The sequence below is a fragment of the Patella vulgata genome, chromosome 4 (genome assembly GCF_932274485.2).
Source record: "Patella vulgata chromosome 4, xgPatVulg1.2, whole genome shotgun sequence".
In the NCBI taxonomy this organism is placed as follows: Eukaryota; Metazoa; Mollusca; class Gastropoda; family Patellidae; genus Patella; species Patella vulgata.
Window position 1 is genome coordinate 51,613,924 of NC_065882.2, and position 22,342 is coordinate 51,636,265.

General features: G+C 32.3%; 1 protein-coding gene across 2 annotated transcripts in view; it reads right to left on the reverse strand.

The window, feature by feature from the left end:
• The window catches only part of LOC126818389 (high affinity cAMP-specific and IBMX-insensitive 3',5'-cyclic phosphodiesterase 8B), a 137,973-nt gene that overhangs the window by 42,271 nt on the left and 73,360 nt on the right, over positions 1-22,342 (reverse strand). For both annotated transcript variants that reach the window (XM_050545785.2, XM_050545784.2), the window contains one exon: positions 1,992-2,048. In XM_050545785.2, coding sequence (XP_050401742.1) covers positions 1,992-2,048 — 57 coding nt within the window. The remainder of the gene's footprint in view (positions 1-1,991; positions 2,049-22,342) is intronic.

Here is a 22,342-nt window from a genome sequence, read left to right on the forward strand (position 1 = left end):
CAAAGTGAAACAAGGGCCATAACTCTAGAAGTAATCAACAGAATTTGCTGAAATTCAATAGACTTCTTCGTTTCAATGTAGGCGTATAAAACTAATAAAATAGCATATGACCCAGACATCGGTTATATATGTGCCACAAATCACCACTGACATCCTGATTTCTTCTAATTTCTCCACCACAAGCCCCCCCCCCCCACCTCCCGCCTCATATCAAACATCCTGCATCCTGTAGGTGTGCAAATGTATTGATTGATGATTATACATCATACTTATTATTGTAATAGTAAACTTTTTATTCGTAATAAACTGCTAAAACAGAATTCACAAGCAGTTATTTTGTGTGCAATTTCCCCCTTCCCCCAACCCAACAAAATCAAAAAATATCCTTGAAGCCAATTATCAATAATAATGGATCAGAGAATATCCTTAAAAGGTTGAATGGTTTTGTTCTCTGAAAGGTTTGTACTTTTGCCTAACTGTTTATTGAAGATAAAATATGATGGTTTATCATCAGTGTACATAGGGAGTATTGTATTTCCCATATAATAGGAAATATGTCATGAAAATAATGTAATGGCCATGCACTTTTCTTTAAGTGTAGACAAACTTACAAAAATTTTATGTACTTATATTATATATATATATATATATATATATATATATATATATCATAAAGATAAGTTGGCAAGCAATGAAATAAAGTCCACAGCAGTCAAGTTGTCAATATAAATTGTCGTATTTATTGTTTTGTAGGTTATGGGAGACTGCAAGCATTTACAAGACACTACAAAGTGATCAAGGGCAACAACCTTAAGCATAATTATCATAAATAATTAAAATTTAATACAGTGTTAAAATTTCCAGTCAGTTTTTAAATTACACCCTATAACTGACTTAAATCAACCATAATAATGTTCAAAAAATATTTACAAAATTTGTGCACACCCTTGCCCAACCCCCCTCTTCCCCCATTTTCAGAAATACTTAAGACTATCAAGGAATGTTGGTTAATGGAGGACAGGTCTTAGCATGTATTACTAGAGATATATTTGATGACGTGTGAGAAAATGACAAATGTAGAATCTTAGATTTACAACGTTTGTGATTGATGACAGACATTCACAAAAACATTTCTGATCATGTCGTATTTGGTAAAAAAAGTTCACACACCAAAAAAAAATTCAGCATCATAATCTAATCTATTCTATTCTGGGAGGTAAAATCTAATACCGAAGTAATCCACATACATTTTGTGCACCAAGCAATAGACAGAGTGGGACAGACATGATGCATTAACTGCATATGTAGAGTTAGTTTTTTTGTTTATTTGTTTGTGTTTCAAAGTAGAGAAAAGTGTTTATTTTAGGCAGAATGTTTGTTATGAGAACTAGGGAAGTGAAAACCTTTTATTCCTCATTTTGGATCTTGGAAACAACATGTATTTTTATTGTTCAGATATTCACATTCTCTTAAAGAAACATTGTCATGTAAGTATTTATCAGGTGGTTAATTCCAATAAAAGTATAGTAAATTTGTCTACCAGCTTATTGTGTGCTAGCTTGACTGATGGAGTGGTTGTTATTTCTTGATCAAATGGTTATGCTGTTTTGGGAAGTTTTGAGAGGGATTTTAAGCAAATTGTTGATAGATTAATTAGTTTGAATATGATTTTAGTCCAAATATATCATCAAATCACAGAGTTTGTACATGGGAAAGTATCTTTTATGATTTTTTTTTTTTTTTGGGGGGGGGGGGGGTGACAGATTTTGCCACAAATAAGACAATAAATTTTGATGATGTTTCTTGGAAAGGGGGGGGAGGACGGATTTTGCCACAAATAAGACAATAAATTTTAATGATGTTTCTTGGAAAGGTAAGTAATTAATTGTCAATCAATTTAAATCATTTAAGTTGTGTCAAATACCTCTGTCTTTGGTAGTTTGGAAAAAAAATCATCTTATTTCAAAATATTATATATAAATAATACTTACTGACATTGCCTTTTTATGAATATACAGGGGTCCAAACTTTATATCAAATTCAAAACTCTGAAAAGTAAAGAAAATGCCATATAAAATTTGTCTTGTTTCTGAGAGTTAAACATTCTCATTATAAAACAATGTATTTTCAGGTAACGAATATGCATACCCAGCAGTAGCATTTTTAATGCCTACGTTTCTTATCTGATGGTCTGTCATTGATGAAAGTGTCATATTTTCAATCCCACACTTGTACATGACAAAAAGTAAGATCATCTGCTCGACTGTATGCATTTTCACTACATTTCCCCCCCCCCCCCCATTATGAAAGACACCTGCGTGCACGCACATTATTGACATAAAGATAAAACATATATCTTTATATATATATGTTAAATCAGAAATGACCTATTTTGTCTTGAGTGGACATTAAACCCCATTTCTCGCTTTTGACATTTCCTGATTATATACCAAAAGGTTAAACATGACAAACAGAATAGGTTTTTAACCTGGCAAATCAATAAACTTATGTATATAACCCAACCATGGCTTTCATTAGGATTCATTTTACAGACATTCATGTATTGAAAATACTGTTTCTATGTACAACACCGAACATTACCTTATGATCAATAAAAAGAAATTTACAAAAGGTTGCAGCTTTTACAAGGCAGTCCATAAATTCAAAAAGTAAACAGCCTCTACAAAAACATACATGAAAAGGTCCTCATAAAGAGTGCCTTCATAATTTCATTCTGTCACCCAAACAATAGTAATCAAGAGTAATATGACTATTGAACCATATCCCCTCATAACACCAACAACACATAGTTTTTAATTAATCATCTGTTGACATCTCATGCGAAGTCACTTTAAAACTCACACATACATGTACTGACACTGACACATGAACTTTGTTAAATCATGTAAGGGATATATAAACTTACACATACTACAAAGCTCTATCTACCATAACCAATTACGAATTACAAATTGACTATTTCATTTAAAATTCATTTAGTTGTTGAAAAAAACTGCCTAAAATATACCAATGACACAAAACATCAAAATCCTAAATTAATCCAAATACACATGTTCACACCATTTCTGTTTTTTGGGTAGATACATAAGTTGCCCTATTTAATATTCATCAGTAAACAGTAACTACTGTATATATGTCACAGTAACGACAAGGGCTGTATTTACCAGTACATATTAAAAGTTGGTCATTGCAATATTTACTATTAAGTTCATATGGACTGTATACTGTAATAACTGTTATACACCATGTGGTGTTAACTACAGCCTTTCAGCTTCCCCAAACACAAGTTATATCAAGATAAATCCAAGTTTTTAAATTGCATTAACAACTTATATCATCACAGGATATAGCATGAGAATTTTACATCATAATGAATGACTCAGTACGTACCTATATTCAAAATGCATAAACAGGTTTTAAATTCAATTAGGTTATTCACTATTCACACAAAATAATTACAAATATGTCATTATATATGGTATTCAAAACCATGAACAAAAACAAGTTTTAAATCCATTATATTATACCCCCCCCTCCCCCCCACCCCAAAACCCTTCGCATAATAATTACAAATCTGCAGCAGCCTCACCATATTGACAACCCCCATGTTTCTTCTTTGCAGACGGACAATACCTTTGCCTATCGTGAACAATGCTTGTTATTGGCAATCTGAATTGGTTATCTAAATTAGATTATGGCCAGTACTTTTAGATAAGAGGGGAGGGATGACGTAGGCCAGATTGTATTGATGAATATTTTCAGTACAGTATTTAAAGATAACGAAGGGATTTGAAATCACCTGTGTATTTATTACCCGACAAGTTGTAAATAAAAATAATTATAAGTGTCATAATTTATGAATTTCAGTCAACCTGATACACGATGTATATCTTGATCTATTTTAACAAATATTTGTAGGTGTCCACACTCCACATTCAATAATGGCAACAACTTAGAATTGAGGATAAGAATATCTTAATCAACAAGCCAACAGTGAGGCTGATGTTCCCCGCCGAAATCCCAAAATAAATAGATGACACATATAAATTAACATTAACAACATATTTATTTTTGTTCAAAAGTATCAAGCAATCAAACTGATTATCAACTATACACTAAGTTTCATCACTCTCTATAGATAGAATCAAAGTTATCTTGTCCCAAAGCATTGACCAATGAAATTTCTTAGCTCTGCTTAGCTTTAGCTCGAAATGTTAATCAATAAACTCAATCAAGACATTCAGCTAATGAACATCTACATCAAGTTTAAACATTTGACCAATCAGATTGCTTATCTCTGCTTACCGTAAGCAGACAATGTTTATCATCGAACTCCATCAAGGCATTCACCTAATGAACGCCTACACCAAATTTGAACATTCTACCTCAATTAGAAGAGTTATTGTGTTCCAAAGTAACAACCAATCAAATTGTTTATTGCTCTGCTTACCCTAAACAGAAAATGCTCACTATCGAACTTAGTCAAGGTATTGATGTAATGAAACTATACATCAAGTGTCTTCACTCTCACTGAATTAGAATTAATGTTATCCCTTAACCGGTCATTGTCGACTATAATCACCACAACGTTATACATCTAAGTGGTCACGGTCGACTAAAGTCGACCACAGCAAGAACCTTTTTTATAAGCCACATTTGAGTATTTAGTTTCGTATTTAATTGATATGGCCACGCATGTGTGTCAGACAGGAACTTGTCTTGTCAAGGGCATTCAGAAAAACATGTCTTTGTTCAACATTTTTTGACAAAGAACGTAATTTAACAATGTTAAATGTTAAAGATGCTCGAAGAGGTTGAAATACTTATGAATTATTCCGACTCGGATTATATCGATGACACACCGATTCTGAAGACGATATTTTTGATGAAAAGGATTTAGAATGATTTGCAAATTATAGATCAACTTATCCCCTTCAACTTTTTTGATGTCAAGAGTCTATCACTTATAATTATTCGGCAGTAGTCGATTGAAATAGGCATACAAAATATTTCACATCAGCCTTTTTTTAGCCTGAACACTTGACGTCATCACGTCAAAATGACGGCGACCGGTTAAGGGTTATTGTGTCCCAAAGCATCAACCAATCAAATTGCTTATCTCTGCTTACCCTAAGCAGAAAATGCTTATCTTCGAACTTCACAAAGGCATTGACCTAATAAACACCCACACCAAGTTTGAACATTCTAGCTCAATTAGAAGGAGAGTTATTGTGTCCCAAAAAGTGTGACGGACAGAAGCACAGACAGACAGACAGACGAACCCATTTTAATAGTCCCCTGCTTTCTTTGAAAGGCGTGAGACAAAAAATGTGCCATAACCAGCCAGATGTACAGTCCATCATTATTCCTTCATCTTCCAGAAGTAGTCCTGTGGTGTCCAAGCGAAATCTTCCTCCCTAGTATTGCACACATGACTATACACGAAAAAAGAATTGTTATAATTAGTCTGAAGTAGTATGTTGATTCCATTCTTGACTTTGGACTAATGACTTATTTTTTCTCATCGCAGACATAGCACATAGGTCATTGTGGATTTTTCTTATAGGGACCCTTGAATTCAATGGCTAAACCAGGCTTCTGGTGGGGAAGACTGTACTGAAATATTTTTTTATCAACAATATTATGCCAACAATTAATAAATCTCAGGGAACTGTGACCATTGCTATTGTTTGTAAATGTCCTTAATCAACTTGGAAGTAGCAACTGAACAAATATATTCTTTGGATTCCCATGTATTCAACCATACTAAATTTTCAGATCAGGCATTACATTTAGGCAGAATACTGCTTATAATTACTGATATGTTTGTAATAGCAACACCTTCATAAAAAATAAAGAACATTTATGAGCTCAGTTATATCTTTTTCAAACGACTGTTAAAATAACCAGACATAAGAATGTTCTAGAACAAGCAATGAATAACCATTAAATCAGTCATCAGAGCATTACAAGTATTTATAAACCTACCCAAAGAAATATTGACTATTTTATTTTTCTTGGAAGAGTATAGAAGCTATTAGCTTGTGTATAATGATAGGTAGATACTATTGTAGAGGAATAAAAGTGTTGTGTAAATATCATTGTAGATAACAAATAAAAAAGTTGTGTAGATATTATTGTAGATAACGAATAAAAGTGTTATGTAGATAAATGACAATCCACTTTTTTTGACAAGAGGACAAGGGATGAAAAAGACACAGCACGAAAATTTATTCCCCATAACCCTATCCAGCTCTCTCTCTCTCTCTTGCTATCGCTTATGACAAATATCAAAAGATAGGTGTTCGGTAGGCTATTTCTCAAAAAATCTAAAGCAAATTGAAATAATAAAGATGAAATATTTGCCAGGAAATAAATTCTTACTAACACATTGTTATTTGTGAAAACATTCCTTCTAAACTTATCAGTTGGTGTGACATTTCAGACATTAAAAGTACCTGTACATAACAATCCATGGAAAATGTAATCGTAAAATCAAGAATACCAGGCATTGCTATGGAAGACAAGATGGTAAACCTACACATCTCTGTTCCTAGTTTTACGAGAGATAAAGACAAATATTGTTTGAAAATATATACAAAGCCAAGATGCTCTTCAAACCGAACACCTTTCAGAACGGCACATGTTTAGGCACTCTAAAATGACCCATCTACAATTTTCACAGTGTGTTTCTGGTACTATGTGCCAACATCATGGTGTATTTTCATCATACAAGATTATTTATATACAAGAGGTCATCTGGATCACCTTATATATTTACCATACCACCTTGAAACACCAGTATATAGACACAGATAAAGAGTATATACTGTATATATCAATGCATTAATTGAACAATCATACATGTGCATGGCGGCTGATTGATGACTCAAAGCTTGAAATAAGAAAATTCCTGAAAGATTTGGTCACTATTATTTGAGCTGATTTTTTCTTTTTTTTTAGATTTTTCTAAAGTAGCATGCCCATGATTCAGATAAATGTTCTAGTTCAGGAATAACAATAATCAAGCATTTCCCACAATAACAAAATTTATAACAAAATATCACACTAAAAGTAACAATATCCACACTTTTTTCACCTTACTTGCACATTTATCACCCTAGAAATAATAATAGTTGCACATTTCACTCCCAAGAAGTAATAATAGTGGCACATTTCTCACCCTAGAAGTAATAATAATATTTACACATTTTTCATCCTCGGAGTATATTGCACATTTCAGCCATTTCAAACTATCTTTCACCTTTGAAGTAACAATACTCACATATTTCTCACCAACAGGTAGAAATGAAAAATTCCATATGACATAATGAATGCTTAATGTCACAACTAATCTTATTAAAATTAGATTTCATTTCATCTTGGTTCTGATTTTTTAAAAATATAACATACACTTAGAGCAGCTGCTCTTTGAAAGGCTGATGTTAGCTGAATTATGCAAGAGAATTATAGAGTTTATAAAAAGATCTGTGGAAGAATCTGAATAGTTTTTAAAGACTATTCATTTTTCCATCTTAACTAAAACTAATGAAAACCCGACCACCGAAATCAAAATGCACCAAAAATTGCTCATTTCAAATGAATCGCCGAAAATTTGATCAATGACATTGTATATTTGAATAGTAAAATCAGCATTCTGTGTGACTTCTAGTCAGAGGAAGAAAAACTATAGAAAGTTATATTTAATAAAAACATCTGTTAACAAGTTAAAGACATTGATTGGTACTAAATTGTATATATACATGTTACATTTGAATATCTTGACTTTTGGTATGGATACTATTTCATCTTATATTACCATCATGAAAATGATAAAAAATATTGCTTGGAAATAGCTTATGAAGTTGAAATGTCCATAAAAAAGAAAATGTTAAAAAACATAGGTTTAAAATAGCTTATTTTCTGGGCAGGGGGACAAGGTTCATGACTTGCAATATAAATTCTATTTCACATCTGAAGTTGAAATGTCCATAAAAATGTTAAAATATTTGGCTTGAAAATAGCTTGTTTTCTGATTATTTTACAACAACCACAGAATACAATGTAAATGATCCCATAACATGTGCACAGTTTCTAAATTAGCCAGAAAAAAATGCAGGGTGTTGCCAATTACTTAGAACAAACTGGCAATAATTCATTAATCTGTTTAGTTAACAAAATGTTGCATTTTCTTTGGAATGTGACTTTCAGTAACTGTGAATCTTAACTTGAAAAAGTATTTGTGCTTCTAACTTTTTCTCTCATAAAAGATTTTACAACTAACATTTACAGATGTATCTCAATAAACTAAGGATATCAATTTGTGCACAAAATTATTCGGGGATCACATGGCTAAGTGGGTAAGACGCTAGCTCGCTAGCCTGGAGGTCGGGTGTTCGATCCCTGTATTGGCCGAGAAAGTTCATCCAGATTTTCCGGCGTGGTTCTCCCTTGTCAGTGATGCAGGACGGAGGGGCTGACAAGGAAAGCTGTCTAGTCGTTCGGATGGGATGAAAAACCGAGGTCCCGTGTACACATTGACGTGCACGTAAAAGATCCCTTGGCAGTTGGAATCCGATATAAGAGTAGGCCGTAGTGCCGCTGTGCAGGCAAAATTTCCCTCATAGCACACTGTATGGCGTATGCCCGTCTTCATAAGCCCAGGTTAGGAGCAGAACAGTAGGACGTTAAACTCCATTTCATTTCATTTCATTTCACAAAATTATTCAAAAAAATATAAAATATACTGTGACTTTATTTGAATTATGAACTACTTTAATAAAATGATTATAGACCCAAAATGTCTCGTAATTCTTTGACAGATTAAATTGATTCTTTTCATAGTAAGTTGAGCAAATAAATTTCGGGAGAATTTGTTTAAATGCTATATTTTATGGCAATAAGTTTTATCTGTTCAGATAATTGTCTGTTACATTTCTCAAATATCAGGAACCTATATAAATATTATATATTATGGCGCACATGCCAGTTCTGATTTTTATGATAATTGCTAAACTTATGAGACATAGATGACAAAAATGTTGCTATTCCTGATTTAAAGTAGTATATAATATACTTAATATCATAAAAAAAAAAAAATTCTGAAACTTTTTTTGAAACATCAAATTTCTCTTTAAGAAGGTATACTCTTCCATCTATCAATTAAAGTATACACAAACTTATAAACAATCTGTAAAAATAAACTATAACTGGTATAAATCGACAAATTTATAAATGGAAAATCTGCATTAAACTTTTGTGACGTCAATAACTACCTGAAAGGAATCAAGTTTCATTCTCTGTATTCGTCCATAAATTCGTTTAAAAAAAATATTTTTGAAATCAATTTTATCATCTATTACACTAGACTCCATTATTTTATAGCTTCAGATTATTATTTTTTCGTTATTAAACAATCATGAGTTTAATGATTGATAGAAACTGATATATATGTTCAACCATACTAAAATAAACAGCTAGATTACAACGTAAAAGGAAAATATCCTTCAAATCTCTAAAAAAACAGAAAAATTTAATTTAACAATTGAAAGACAGAGGGAGAGAGTAATGAGGTTTAATATATTGGAATATATTTATTTCAATATTTCAGGACTAAAAATAGGTTGCCAGGAATGATAACTTCTGTCGTTAGAGCGCTTACAAGGGGATTAACAAACTGGAAAAAGGACCATAACTCTCTAAGTATTTAACCGAAATTGCTGAAATTCAATTGGCTTTAAAGAGTGCATTGTTTCATGTGAAGTAGCACTGACTAGAAAAATATGTTAGCTAGTCACAATATATTCTTACACCAAACTGACTAGCAAGAATTCTAATCCTGTCAGCTTGAACCGAAACCTGTTGATCTAAACCTATGTGGTTATGGCAATATCATCAATGTGAACACAGCTTTAGTTAGAATTCATCATATACTTGCCATTATAAAAACTATCAACCTACTTTTTGTACTTATGATGAGCAGAAACAAATTGGTATTTCTAACAAGATTATGGTAGGCTAATTTAAACACAGTCTTCAAAACACAAATTACTTTCATATAAAAAAGGTTTTCACTACAAAAAACTTAACCTATTTATGGATAATAAAACAGAAATTAATTATTTTTTTTCCCTTTCTTTACAAAAGTATGATAACATACGAATGTATTATTATGCTTTAAAAACACAAGTTATTTCAGGGTTTATTTGTTTACATATTTCTCCTAGGTTTTATGATGAAATGAAAAAAATGAAAAATAAACATATCTCATTGTACAGCCTTTGAAAAATAAATATTCCAAACATGTCAAATGACTTTATTATCATAATTAACAACCATCTACTTGAAACATACCCAAGATGGGTTAGAATATATTTACAAATTAAACTGTGAATGCTTCTTTGAAATTATGCTATTAAAGGCCCATTTCATGAAATCCATTCAAAACTCAGCGCGACAAGTCATTTGAATGACTCATACACCTATCATTTTCCAAGACACGGAAAGAAATACTACATAAAAACTTGAGTTGAAAGCGATATTATTTTTTTATAATGACGAGTAAAGAAATTTTGTTCTTCAGATGTGATTTTTCCTGCACTAAATTAAGTGATAACCCCACAAGCTTCAAAATCTGTATCATTAATGACTTATCTTAGACTCTCTTATCTTGTTATGATAAATCCAGATTCATTTTCACTTGCATGTTCATTCATTAGCTGAAAAGGAATTTCATTCTCAATTGTGAATGTAACCAAGAACGCAACTGTTCCTATATCATCGTCTCTGGACAGTAATTAACACGTTTCAGATAAGTGAAAATTAATCATCTATGTTAAAGGACATGGTACATGTACATTTGAAAAGCTTTAGATCTTTTCAGAAAGACAGCCTGATTTATTTCAAAAGCCTTTTTCACAGGGAAATTTTGCTTCCACAGCAACTGAATTCAAACTATCAAGTTTTTTTTATGTTTAAGCCAAGGTGTACAACATGCTGTGCAGCTGTTTTTATGCCAGGCCCTTCATCTTGCACTACCAACAAGGGAAAACCACACTTTTATGACAGAAAATGATTAATATTGGGCCCAAATCACTCGTCATCTGCTCACCTCTACTTCCCAGTTCTCTTTTGGTCCTGTGAAATATTTATCTGTAAGAGCACAGTGGAGAGAGAGAGAGAGAGAGAGAGAGAGATGGGGTTAAACATCCACTCGACACAAACTAGGTAATTTCGGGACTAACATATGATTCAATTTTATTTCAATATTTCGCTTGTGCATAGGGGTCTTTAGCAGTAGTGGGAAACCGGAGGACCCGGAGAAACCCACAGAAACCCACAAGGTTGGACAGGCAACCCTACTCCTTGTCACGTACAACCGGGGAATCGAAACAACACCAGTTGACTCAATGACAGACCTTATGATACAGCGCGCACGTGCTAACCATTCGGCCATCCAACCCACCCCCGAGCAAAGTGGAAATGAACTAGAGAAACCAGCCATTTATATGCTCAATACTCAAAGATAACCAAAAATCATGGAAGCAATCGATGGACCAAACTTTGACCAAACCAATACTATACTGGTATTTAAAATTGTTCTAAACTTCGACTGGGGTACTTAATCTTTATAGAATACATTTAAAGTTATAACAACATATGCAAACATTCAACAGTCTGATGCCAGAGATAATTTGATTTTAAGTAGAACCAGGTGCAGAATAAATATCCATCAACATTGATGCAGGCTTTAAAATATAACAATGTGATCGTGCAGACGACCTCTAAATAACATTACATGTAGCTTCATAAATATTTCAAGATTTTAGTGTCTGTTAGTTCAAAGCTCTGACTTCTTAGTTGCTTAAAGACATGTTTCCTTGAAAGCTTATTAGACCACTTATTCTTACCCCCAAATTTCTTTTTTACATGAAAATATAGATATTTCTGTGGACAGTAAAATGACAGCCATTTGCATACAGCAGCATTATCTGAGAGATGTAGTGTAATTAGTAAACATCAAAGATAACTTTAGAGAATGTGTAATCTAGTGTCTGCTTGGTATTTGACTCTTGAGTGCGACAAATGGTGGGTGTTTGAAAACAAGTTACCTGACACTCAGTTCCCTGGCTCAGTTCTTGAATTCATAAGAATAAAAATCCTATTCTTACGGTAGTTGAGATATATGGAACTCAACAGATGTTAATGATGTAGTCAAGTCTAGATTCCCAAAGGAAGCTTTAAAGAGTTGTTATTTCAATGTTTTTGTTTAGAAGGTTAAGTAGCCAGTCAATGAAATATACCCCAACACTTTAGTCAACAAGTACAGTTATTCTATCAGAATTTGGGAAAGATAATACATGTTTTTCATAACTTTTGAAGTTATTGTTCAAAATCAATCTTCTGCCCACCAAAACAAACAAAAAAGTTTCAAAAATATCAGATGACAATTGTGACCTTGTCTATGATTATCATTTATGGATAACGTACACACAAAGGTGATGGTTAAATATCACAATGTTCCATTAGGGAAAGCAGCTTTATTAACAGTAATCTTGCCAAATTCTCATAACACAACAGCATATAAATAAATAAATAAAATGTTTCATCAAATGAAAAGTTAATGTTTTCATTCAACAAAAATTTTTATTTACGTTTACAAATGTCAATTCTTTTGTTTCAAACTTTCTTTATAATCCTGCTTAGTCCAAAGAATGTTTTTGTAATCATTTTTTTATTCAGACTGTCTTAGCATTATAAAAGATTCATAAAGATATGAAATTTAAAATCTATTTCTGGACGTCTAAATTCAGATGAATCGATTATTTTGTGAATTTTTGTCATCTCCGACACTTAGATCACAGCTTGCCTCTTTCCATGAGAGTTGTATGACCCATGGCAGATTATTCATTTGTTATCTTTAAACCCAATTTTACCAAATATAGCCGAAAGCGACCATATATGGTGTTTTATCACCATATTTTTAGACCAGCAATTATACAATGCAAATAGAGGCATTTTGTGAATGGATGCCAGCCAAACATCAATTTTCTAGTAAAGACCTCTTCTAGAAGATGACTATAGTAAACGAAGTAATTGCATCGACTGAGAAGAATCATAGAATAGATTTTGACTAGTCTATTTTTATACCATCATCTGTTTGGGATGTATGCTCATCACTGTATAATGCATCCTTAGATGCTTGGTGAATCTTATTTCAGTAACTAAACATTTAATGGCAGACTGCATAAAATCTATAATGGTCCATGTGAGTTTGAAAGTAAAAAAACTGCTTTAGGCATAAAAAACAGACATGGAAAAAATCAGGATGGGATGGAATCAAAAACTGTCAAGTAGGATTTACTTCAAGGACTAACAAGGAAAAGACACATTGGCTTGATAATTAATGTCCCAAAATAAGCTACCAATACTGAGTAACATTTATTCCTTGCAGATCTGAATAAAGTGTTTTCTCATTAATTTGTAGAATTAGTTTAGCAAAATAACCAAGATAGGAATATCAATGAGGTGTCTGAAAATGGAAAATACGACTTGTAGTGCAGCTTTTTAGGATGGCTTTCTGTATGTGTTTAAAATAGATGTGGATTGTCCATGTCGTAAACATTCTTTCTTATAAATAGACCCACACGGTTATAACCAAAAGTCTAATATACATAAAATAAAATTCTGAGTACATTTCTAGATTGTAATTGGGTCAAAAAGACTTTATATTTAAAAAGCCTTTCTCTTCAAATCAAGCAAGTGTAACCACTTCACTAGCAACCCCTTGGATCGACAAGATAGATAATTCTAAATTTAGATCTGCGATTCAAAAATGGGATCCTTTAAATGATATTTTTGGGTCCCAATTATCAACAATCAACAAACATCCTTTATTCAAGTAGTTGTTATCCTGATCCTGATAAAAATTGACCCCATAAACAAATTTTCATGTTTAATATCTTGCAAAACATGTTGTACCTTTGCCAAAATTTACTGAGAGTCATAACATCAGCTTGTTATAACATTTTTCAGTAGATAAATTCACATACTTCAACCTATACTTTCAGTTAATTTATCGACTGACAAATTTATTTATTTCTCTGCAGGAACATGTTGTGAGGTATTTTAATCTTGGGCAGAACTGAGATGAATCTGATTGGCAATAGCCGGGAATTAATTCAGTATAAGAGGAATGTGAAGTATAGACTACAAAATTAGCAGATGGCATAATCATGGAGCTCAACTGATATAAATAATCACTTTCAACATATAAAAAAAATGGAAAACAATGCAATGATATCTATATTACTAATAATACATAGGTTTTCATCTGTCTGAGTTCCAGTATTACATCACCTACCAGCAATTGAGTTTTTTCTCCCTTATCAGAACCATAATAAAATGACATTAAATAAATGGACAAAGTTAGATTCAGTGGTTGCAAACGGAAGTGTGAGAGAACTTCAGACTCAGCATCTGAGTTTGGACTGCCTAGGGATATTCAAACTGACAGTTTAGGATTGAATAGCTACTGTACTATATAGCTGGATGCTGTGGTAGGATTGAGACTTAGGAATTTAGTTCATATTAAATTAGATAACTGTATTAATTTCAGAGGGTTTTTTTCTGTAATGGACCATCCCTATTGAAAAAGATATGGATCGTTACCCTGATTTATTTGTGGTTTGCAAAGTGCCCACCAGGACAGACTGACTTTAAGAGCCTTAAAAATGTAGGACCACCACTGATTATAAGATTTTAAGGCAATAAATGAAATGAAATGAAATGGGGTCTTAACGTCCTACTGTTCTGCTCCTAACCTGGGCTAATGAAGACGGGCATACGCCATACAGTGTGCTATGAGGGAAATTTTGCCCGGACAGCGGCACTCTTATATCGAATTCCAACTGCCAAGGGATCTTTTACGTGCACGCCAATGTGTACACGGGACCTCGGTTTTTCGTCTCATCCGAATGACTAGACAGCTTTCCTTGTCAGCCCCTCCGTCCTGCATTTAAGGCAATAAAGAGTTATACATAACATGCTTATAAAATAGAACAACCTTTATAACTACACATTACCTTCTTGTCGGCGCTACAATACCATCACTATGATATGAATCAAATCTGATACAAACTATCCCAAATAATCATCCTTGAGATTTACATTTAGATGGTAGGGGATATGCATAATGAACAGCATAAGCTAAGCTTGTCTTAATCTTTTTTTGAAAACTAGTTAAGACACATGAATGAGATGAATGTGATAATAATGATAATAGGATGGCATAATTATTGAATGGCAAAAGCTAATCAACAAATGTTATGAAAGATGGTGATTATACGTATGCTTATTTGATAGAAACATAATTAAGACAGAGCTGATCATTGACAACACATCAAAGCCTCAGCATGCTGTACAATCATGTATGTGTATATTGCGTCCTGTCATAAGGTTTGTCTTGTGGAATTGTTTATGTGTAGTGCAGGCCCCCTTTACTTATATTTATTATATATTTATTTAAGAAATATAACAATAGAATTATATTTCTATCTCATATCTGTCATTTCTCGACTAACATATATGTTTTTTAATTTATCTCAATAATTAACAGGTATTTCAGCTAACTACACATGTGTGTATTAGTCTTCAAAAATTATTTTACTGTATATTTCCATAACACACATACATATACGTATAAATCTATCAGTAATGTATGAAATTTGCTGTTTTGGTTGCCATGGAATCATTCTTTGACAATTACTTTTTTCTGGAAATCAATGTTACAGTGTATTACCAACTTCCAAACTAAATATCTTGGCTATTTAACAAGATAAATGCATGAATATAGAATTTACTTTTACGTATATACTCCTGAAAGAGGAAATAAGATGGAATGAGCAGATCATTGAAATATTAAGCACTACTTATATTTAAAATAGTATAATTTCCTATATTAAAGCAAATATAAGCCTCACTGAAAATAACACATCAATAAGATAAACTGTCATAAAAAAAACAACACACAAATTGTACTTATAATTCATCATATGTATGATTACTCTTTACAGTGGATATTCACATAGTAAATATTTAAATCACATCATCATTTAATGCTGAATCCAAAATGGCTATAAATAGGATGTTAGTAATATAGAAAGAAATGACTTGACATTTGTGTAAAAAATTTCTTTGTACAGGAAATAGCATAGAACTATTATATAATTATTTTACTAAAAATAGAAACATATCTTTTGGTACAGATGCAATAACAACAAGAGATGGACTGTTGAAAAAGAATATTTAGAATGCACAATGAAGAATGGCTGAAATATGTCTTAAGGGAAAGATATTGTATGGCACATTTCTAGAGAGTTAGACATGATTACAACAGTCACCTCCCTCTGAGGTATATCAATCTGTTGCTTACCACATGGCCTGAGGAACTGTAATGATACAGCAGAACCAAGTTACTTTACGTCATGTGATTCACATTATCTAGAGTTTAATATAGATTTACAAACGATATTTTGTATTGATCCATTTATTATTAAGTTATGATACAGTAGAATATATGTACCTATATTACAATGTATATATAATAGGTCGTGGAAGGCAAGAGGGCACAAAATAAATAAAACACATGGAGTAGATTCCAGGAGCTTGATTATGTGTATATATGACGGTGGTGTATTATGCAGAGAGGGACATTATGGTGCATTTTCTATTTGCATAAAAAACAGCAATTACAACATTTTCCAATACTGTAGTTTTGCAAGAATATATTCACCAGGAAAAGCGACAGACGGCAATGTCCCTGCATTGTTCCCAGTTGTAGGTGCTGAAAGTGTCCGATGTCTTCTGAAAATGTTGAATAGTCAGCTTTTAATTCCTGCAATCTGGTGAATTTTAAGAATTCATTGGCTGAGATCTGGCAGTACTTGTGAACGTAAATTTATACTTGTGCCTGCGAAGATTAATTCAGTAAGAAATCAGAGTATCCACAACCAATAGTGGATGACAGACTGAAGGTGTGACTACAACATAAACTACATTTCAATGTGGGCAAATAAAAGCAAAAAAGACAACTATGCTTCTGATAAAATTTTATCCCTTTAAAACATAACATATTCAAATATGAAAGGAATTGGCAAAGAAAAACTAAATCTAATGCTCACATTCACAAAACACTAAATTTTACAGAAATCCACATTTCAACCCAAGGTATAATGCCCTGACGATCAGTGTTCTAAATAATTGTGACCTTCACAAGGAGACAAAATCTGCTCTTTTCACACACAAGATCTGGATTTCAATTAGACCTCAATTCTTGGCAAATTTGCAAATCTAGAAACTAATTGACGAATTACAGTCTCAATCAGCTACATCATATGAATGCAATCTCAATATATTCATCAAATGTTTACATAAAGGAGTTTAACCAACCGATCTGATAATAATCGATCAATTAACCCATTATATAAAGCGATTATCCAAAAACATACTTACCATATATAATAAACTTATAAAGGGATCACCGTGACAAAATAAAAAAGATATCACATCAATTACCTTTATTTATGTTTAGCTATTCATCAAGACAAATCCTCTGATCTATTTCTATTAAATGGGAAAGTTCAACAACGAGGCGAAATCAATGGCTAATCTGTTTTCAATTAGTTGTTTCTGGTAACGGGCAAGATAAATATTGCCGCAAGAAATTAGATGTTTCATGTTGATTTATAGATGGAAACAACAACTTCAATAACACCAAGGATACGATATAGATAAATAAATATGTTTTCTTGAAGCAAGGTTTCAATACACACACAAAGGGTGGAATATAGATGATGCATATTTATCTTTAGGGAACACTTCATATCACAATGATGATGATGATGATGAAAAGTAATCAGTCGTTTCTAATTAGCTTAATGATAAACAATTAATAATGGGATATTCAACAGATCATTGATGAGATAAGTTAATGTTGTTAAAGGATCCCTTTATTCTATCTTTAACCAAGCTATGCTTGCAACAGTGACCAATTAAAGTTGAATTGATGTATTTTTGTAGAACAGCATATTATTTTCTTTGGCTTGATTTTGAATATTGGCATAATACTGGATGATCATCCTGGAAATCCTATCTAGTTCATTTAGTACATATATCTGTTAAATTTCAAACTTCATATATCTTTTATGGGTAATGGAAATAACATCAATAACGCCCCATTCGGCATTATGTCATTGAATAGTTGAGGATATATAGCAGTCAAAATGTTCAGGAAATGTTTGTTCAAAAAATTTGATTCTCTGCATCCAATAGAAATAACTTTTAAGTTATCAATAACTACCAATATATATATTAACCCATCCTCGCACCTAGTGGTTTCAAACTACCTTGTCAACCTCAGACATACAATGATCAGAACATGTAGCAGATGTCAGTTATCTTACCAATACCTAAAATGATTAACAATTTCACTGGGGTCCTGTGTACACCATGAAAACGCACCTAAAAGAACCCTTGACATCTGGAATTCAACTGCTGTCCAGGCAAAATTTCCTTCATATCACATAATATACCCATCTTCATCAAGGCAAAATTTCACTCATGCCACATATGCCTGCCTCATTAGCCCATTCGGAGCAGAACAGTAGGGCATAATACCCCATTTCATTTTATTTCATTTCCTTCTCTTTCAATCTATTTGTAGAGATTATTAGCAGGAGAGTAAAACTGATTACTAAAGATTAATAGGCAGTGATAATAGGACGAATTGTTATATTGGCGACAGATATGGAAATCCCATGATTAATATTGCATGATATAGATACAGACAAAAGGTGAAATGATTTAACTTATGTAGTGCCATACTGAATTTAATATTTTCACAGCTCTGTAAAAAAATAATTTACATCTATCAAAGATAAAAGGAAAGCACATTGATTTTTCTGCAGTATATTTGTATAACCAACATTCAGTTCTAACCACAACATTTATCTGTCACAACAATATATTATGTACTATACTATTCATACGCAAAGAGCATAACTTCAAAATATCATTTCCGCCAAAAAGTAAATACTTGCCAAGCTTGAGATATTAGTGATATTACGTGTATTTACAGTATTTTCAATCCATAATTATAAGACCAATAATATCAACTGTCTAAAATTAGAATCCATCATTGTCTGTTACATGTATGATGAATTGAAAATTTATCAACATTTGGCATCCACATCAGATGATATATTTTAAATAGGATATGATCAAAACAATAATCTTTGCTAAATCTTTTGATAGTCCTCTTTCTAATCCGATTGAATCCAAGTCGAGAGAAATTAGGAATATTGTCCGAAAAATGCAAATGACGTTCAACAGCTATAAAAGCTGACAATTAGAAGGACTCCAGTGCCAAGATAATAAAAAAAAACATAAGGCAACTTGTTTGTGATATTACCTTCGATGGAAGCGGACATTAAACACTAATAGAAGATGAAGAAGAAGAAGAAGAAGGACTCAAAGCATACAGGCAATATACCATGCTTCATTAGTCACCTCCCACCTTCCTGGATCTGCGCTCGAATCACATGCAAATTTACTATTTGGCAGTGTACATAAAATATTTTCTTTAGCTGTAAACAAATTACTTATATTGCATGAGTAACCATAGCAAAGATAAATAATGATAAGAAATTTATAAAATGACATCTGTAGACTTTAGTGCTGATAAAACATTTCTATTAAATCCCATTATTCTCTAATTTTCAATAAAAAAAACTTTAAAAAAACATTTCAACTCACATCACAACAGTAAAACTAATCTATACCCATATCAATAAACAATACACTTCTGTAAATTTTTATAAGTTCAGAGGTTGAAGTCAATTACAGCTAGGTTGGAGGTGGTGTAAAAACACTGCTTGCTTATTACATCATTATAGCCCAGATTACTAGCTTTAAACAAACAATCACTGTGGTATCAAGGGAATAAAAAAAGTAGCAGCAATTTTCTTAAACAACTAACAAACATTGATTAATTTCTTGTCTCTGGAGGCAGATGTGATATATTGCCAGCACAAACAGACAGACAGCACTGACAAAACAACATGTCCTGCTTTACACTAATAAAATGGATAACTTAGATTCAAATCTTCTTAATATTTCAGTAAGTGAAATTAAACTGACATAGGAATATAAAACCAACACATTTGTAAACACACACTGAAAAACTGAAAGGTAAAATGAATGAAGCATGATCAATTATAACATATCAGAAAGAGATGCATGAATGTTTACATGTGAGTGAAAAAAATTCACATAACAATACTACAACAAAAATATTTTAGCTACGAATTTCTCAAATGAGAAGTGATACTAGGTGTTCTATGAGAAATAAACAAAAATATTTTAGCTACGAATTTCTCAAATGAGAAGTGATACTAGGTGTTCTATGAGAAATAAACACATCTTTTTTTTGCACACAGCTGTAGTTTAATTTAAACTTGGATTTCAGAAGCTGTAATTAAGAGTTAAAGATATCCTAAAAATTACCAAAACAAGCCAACAGTGAGGCTGATGTCCCCAGAATTAAATAGATGATACATATTAATTAATCACTCTCCAGAATCAAAGTAATCTTGTCCCAAAGCATCGACCAATAAAATTGTTTATTTCTGCTTAGCTTTAGTAGAAAATGTAAATCATTAAATTCTGTCAAGGCATTCTACCTCAATTAAAAGCAGAGTTGTTATGTTCTAAAGTCTTGAACAATCAAACTGCTTATAGTATTAATATAATGAATCTATTCTCTAAGTTTCATCACTCTCACTCAAATAAAACCATTATTATCGTGCTCCAATCACCAGCTTATCCGAACAGAGTGGGGGGGTGTCAAACGAACGGAGTGAGTGTATAAGTGAATGCATATTCTCGCCACATTGAACCTATACCCAAAACCTTTTTTTATTTTCTAAAATTAGTGGGGGACGGCTAACAGAGGGCAGAACAGATTCCCCACCCCCACCCCCTTTGCCCACCCTTGGCACAGCCACTGCTTCGAACTCCATCAAGGCATTCACCCATTAATCACCCACACCAAGTTTGAACATTCTACCTCAATTAGAAGGAGAATTATTGTGTTCCAAAAAGTGTGACGGACAGACAGACCCATTTTTACAGAACACCTTCATCGTTCCCATCAGCTCTTGTGTTTCTAGATGATTACATAATGGGATATTGTCTAACTCTTGTTAATTAGCTTGTCTGATACTACCTGAGTTGTGAAAAACTGGTCATTAATTAATTTACGCAGTCTTCATATTAGTTGCTATGATTTTCTTTAGTTTTCCTATAATGATTATAGCTAGACAGCTGTTCTATTATCACAGATTATCAATAATAAAAGTTAATGATCCCTTATTAAAGAATAGACTTTCACCATTGTAAGGGTGTACGACAAAAGTGGAACTACAAGCAAATACATGTTTTTCTCAAGACTTAAAAATATCTACTATTTTAAAGTAAAAACTCTTGATATTATGTAATTAAGCACATCTGAGTATAAAAGAAATCTTTATAAAATAATGGGCTTGCTCATATGAAAAAGATAGCAGAAATATCTGACTATGAAATTAATATAAACTAATGTAAACTTTAAATGGCATAAGTCAGGATTGATCAATTTTAATAAAAATGTAAAAACAATTACTTCAGATGGTGTGCTGTCTCAAAATCTATATTTTAACTTTTATTCTCGTAATATGGGGCTTTTTATGGATCGAAATTAATTGATGGGATCATCAAATTTATTGCTTATGTAAAAGACACCTAAAAACCTTAATTTATTGCCCCTATATGCTGGAATTCCTGACGTTGCCTTGATTAAATTTTTCTAGCACATTTATCTCATAAGCCATAGAAATAGTATTGCTATGTTACTCTTCAGATTCCATGAGATGTATAAGATCCATGCTTTTTTTTAAATATTTCTATTCTGATTAAATGAAGATTTTATTTTCAGATAAGATTTAAAACTAGGAAAGAAATTTGTCAATTTAATACACTTTCTATGATTTGTAGCCTTTATTCACGGACCCCCCCCCCCCCAAAAAAAAAAAAATTCTAGAAGAATCCCATTTCTATTTATCTAGAAACTCTAATCAGAAAATGAGAGAAGCTGTTTGTAATTGGTTTACAGAGAAACCAACTTTTATCGTCAAATCAGGAAAATATGCAACACAAAGTCACTGAAAGGAATTGTTTTCTTTTATTATATGAATAGGAAGGAAATTTTAGAATATGGATCCATGAA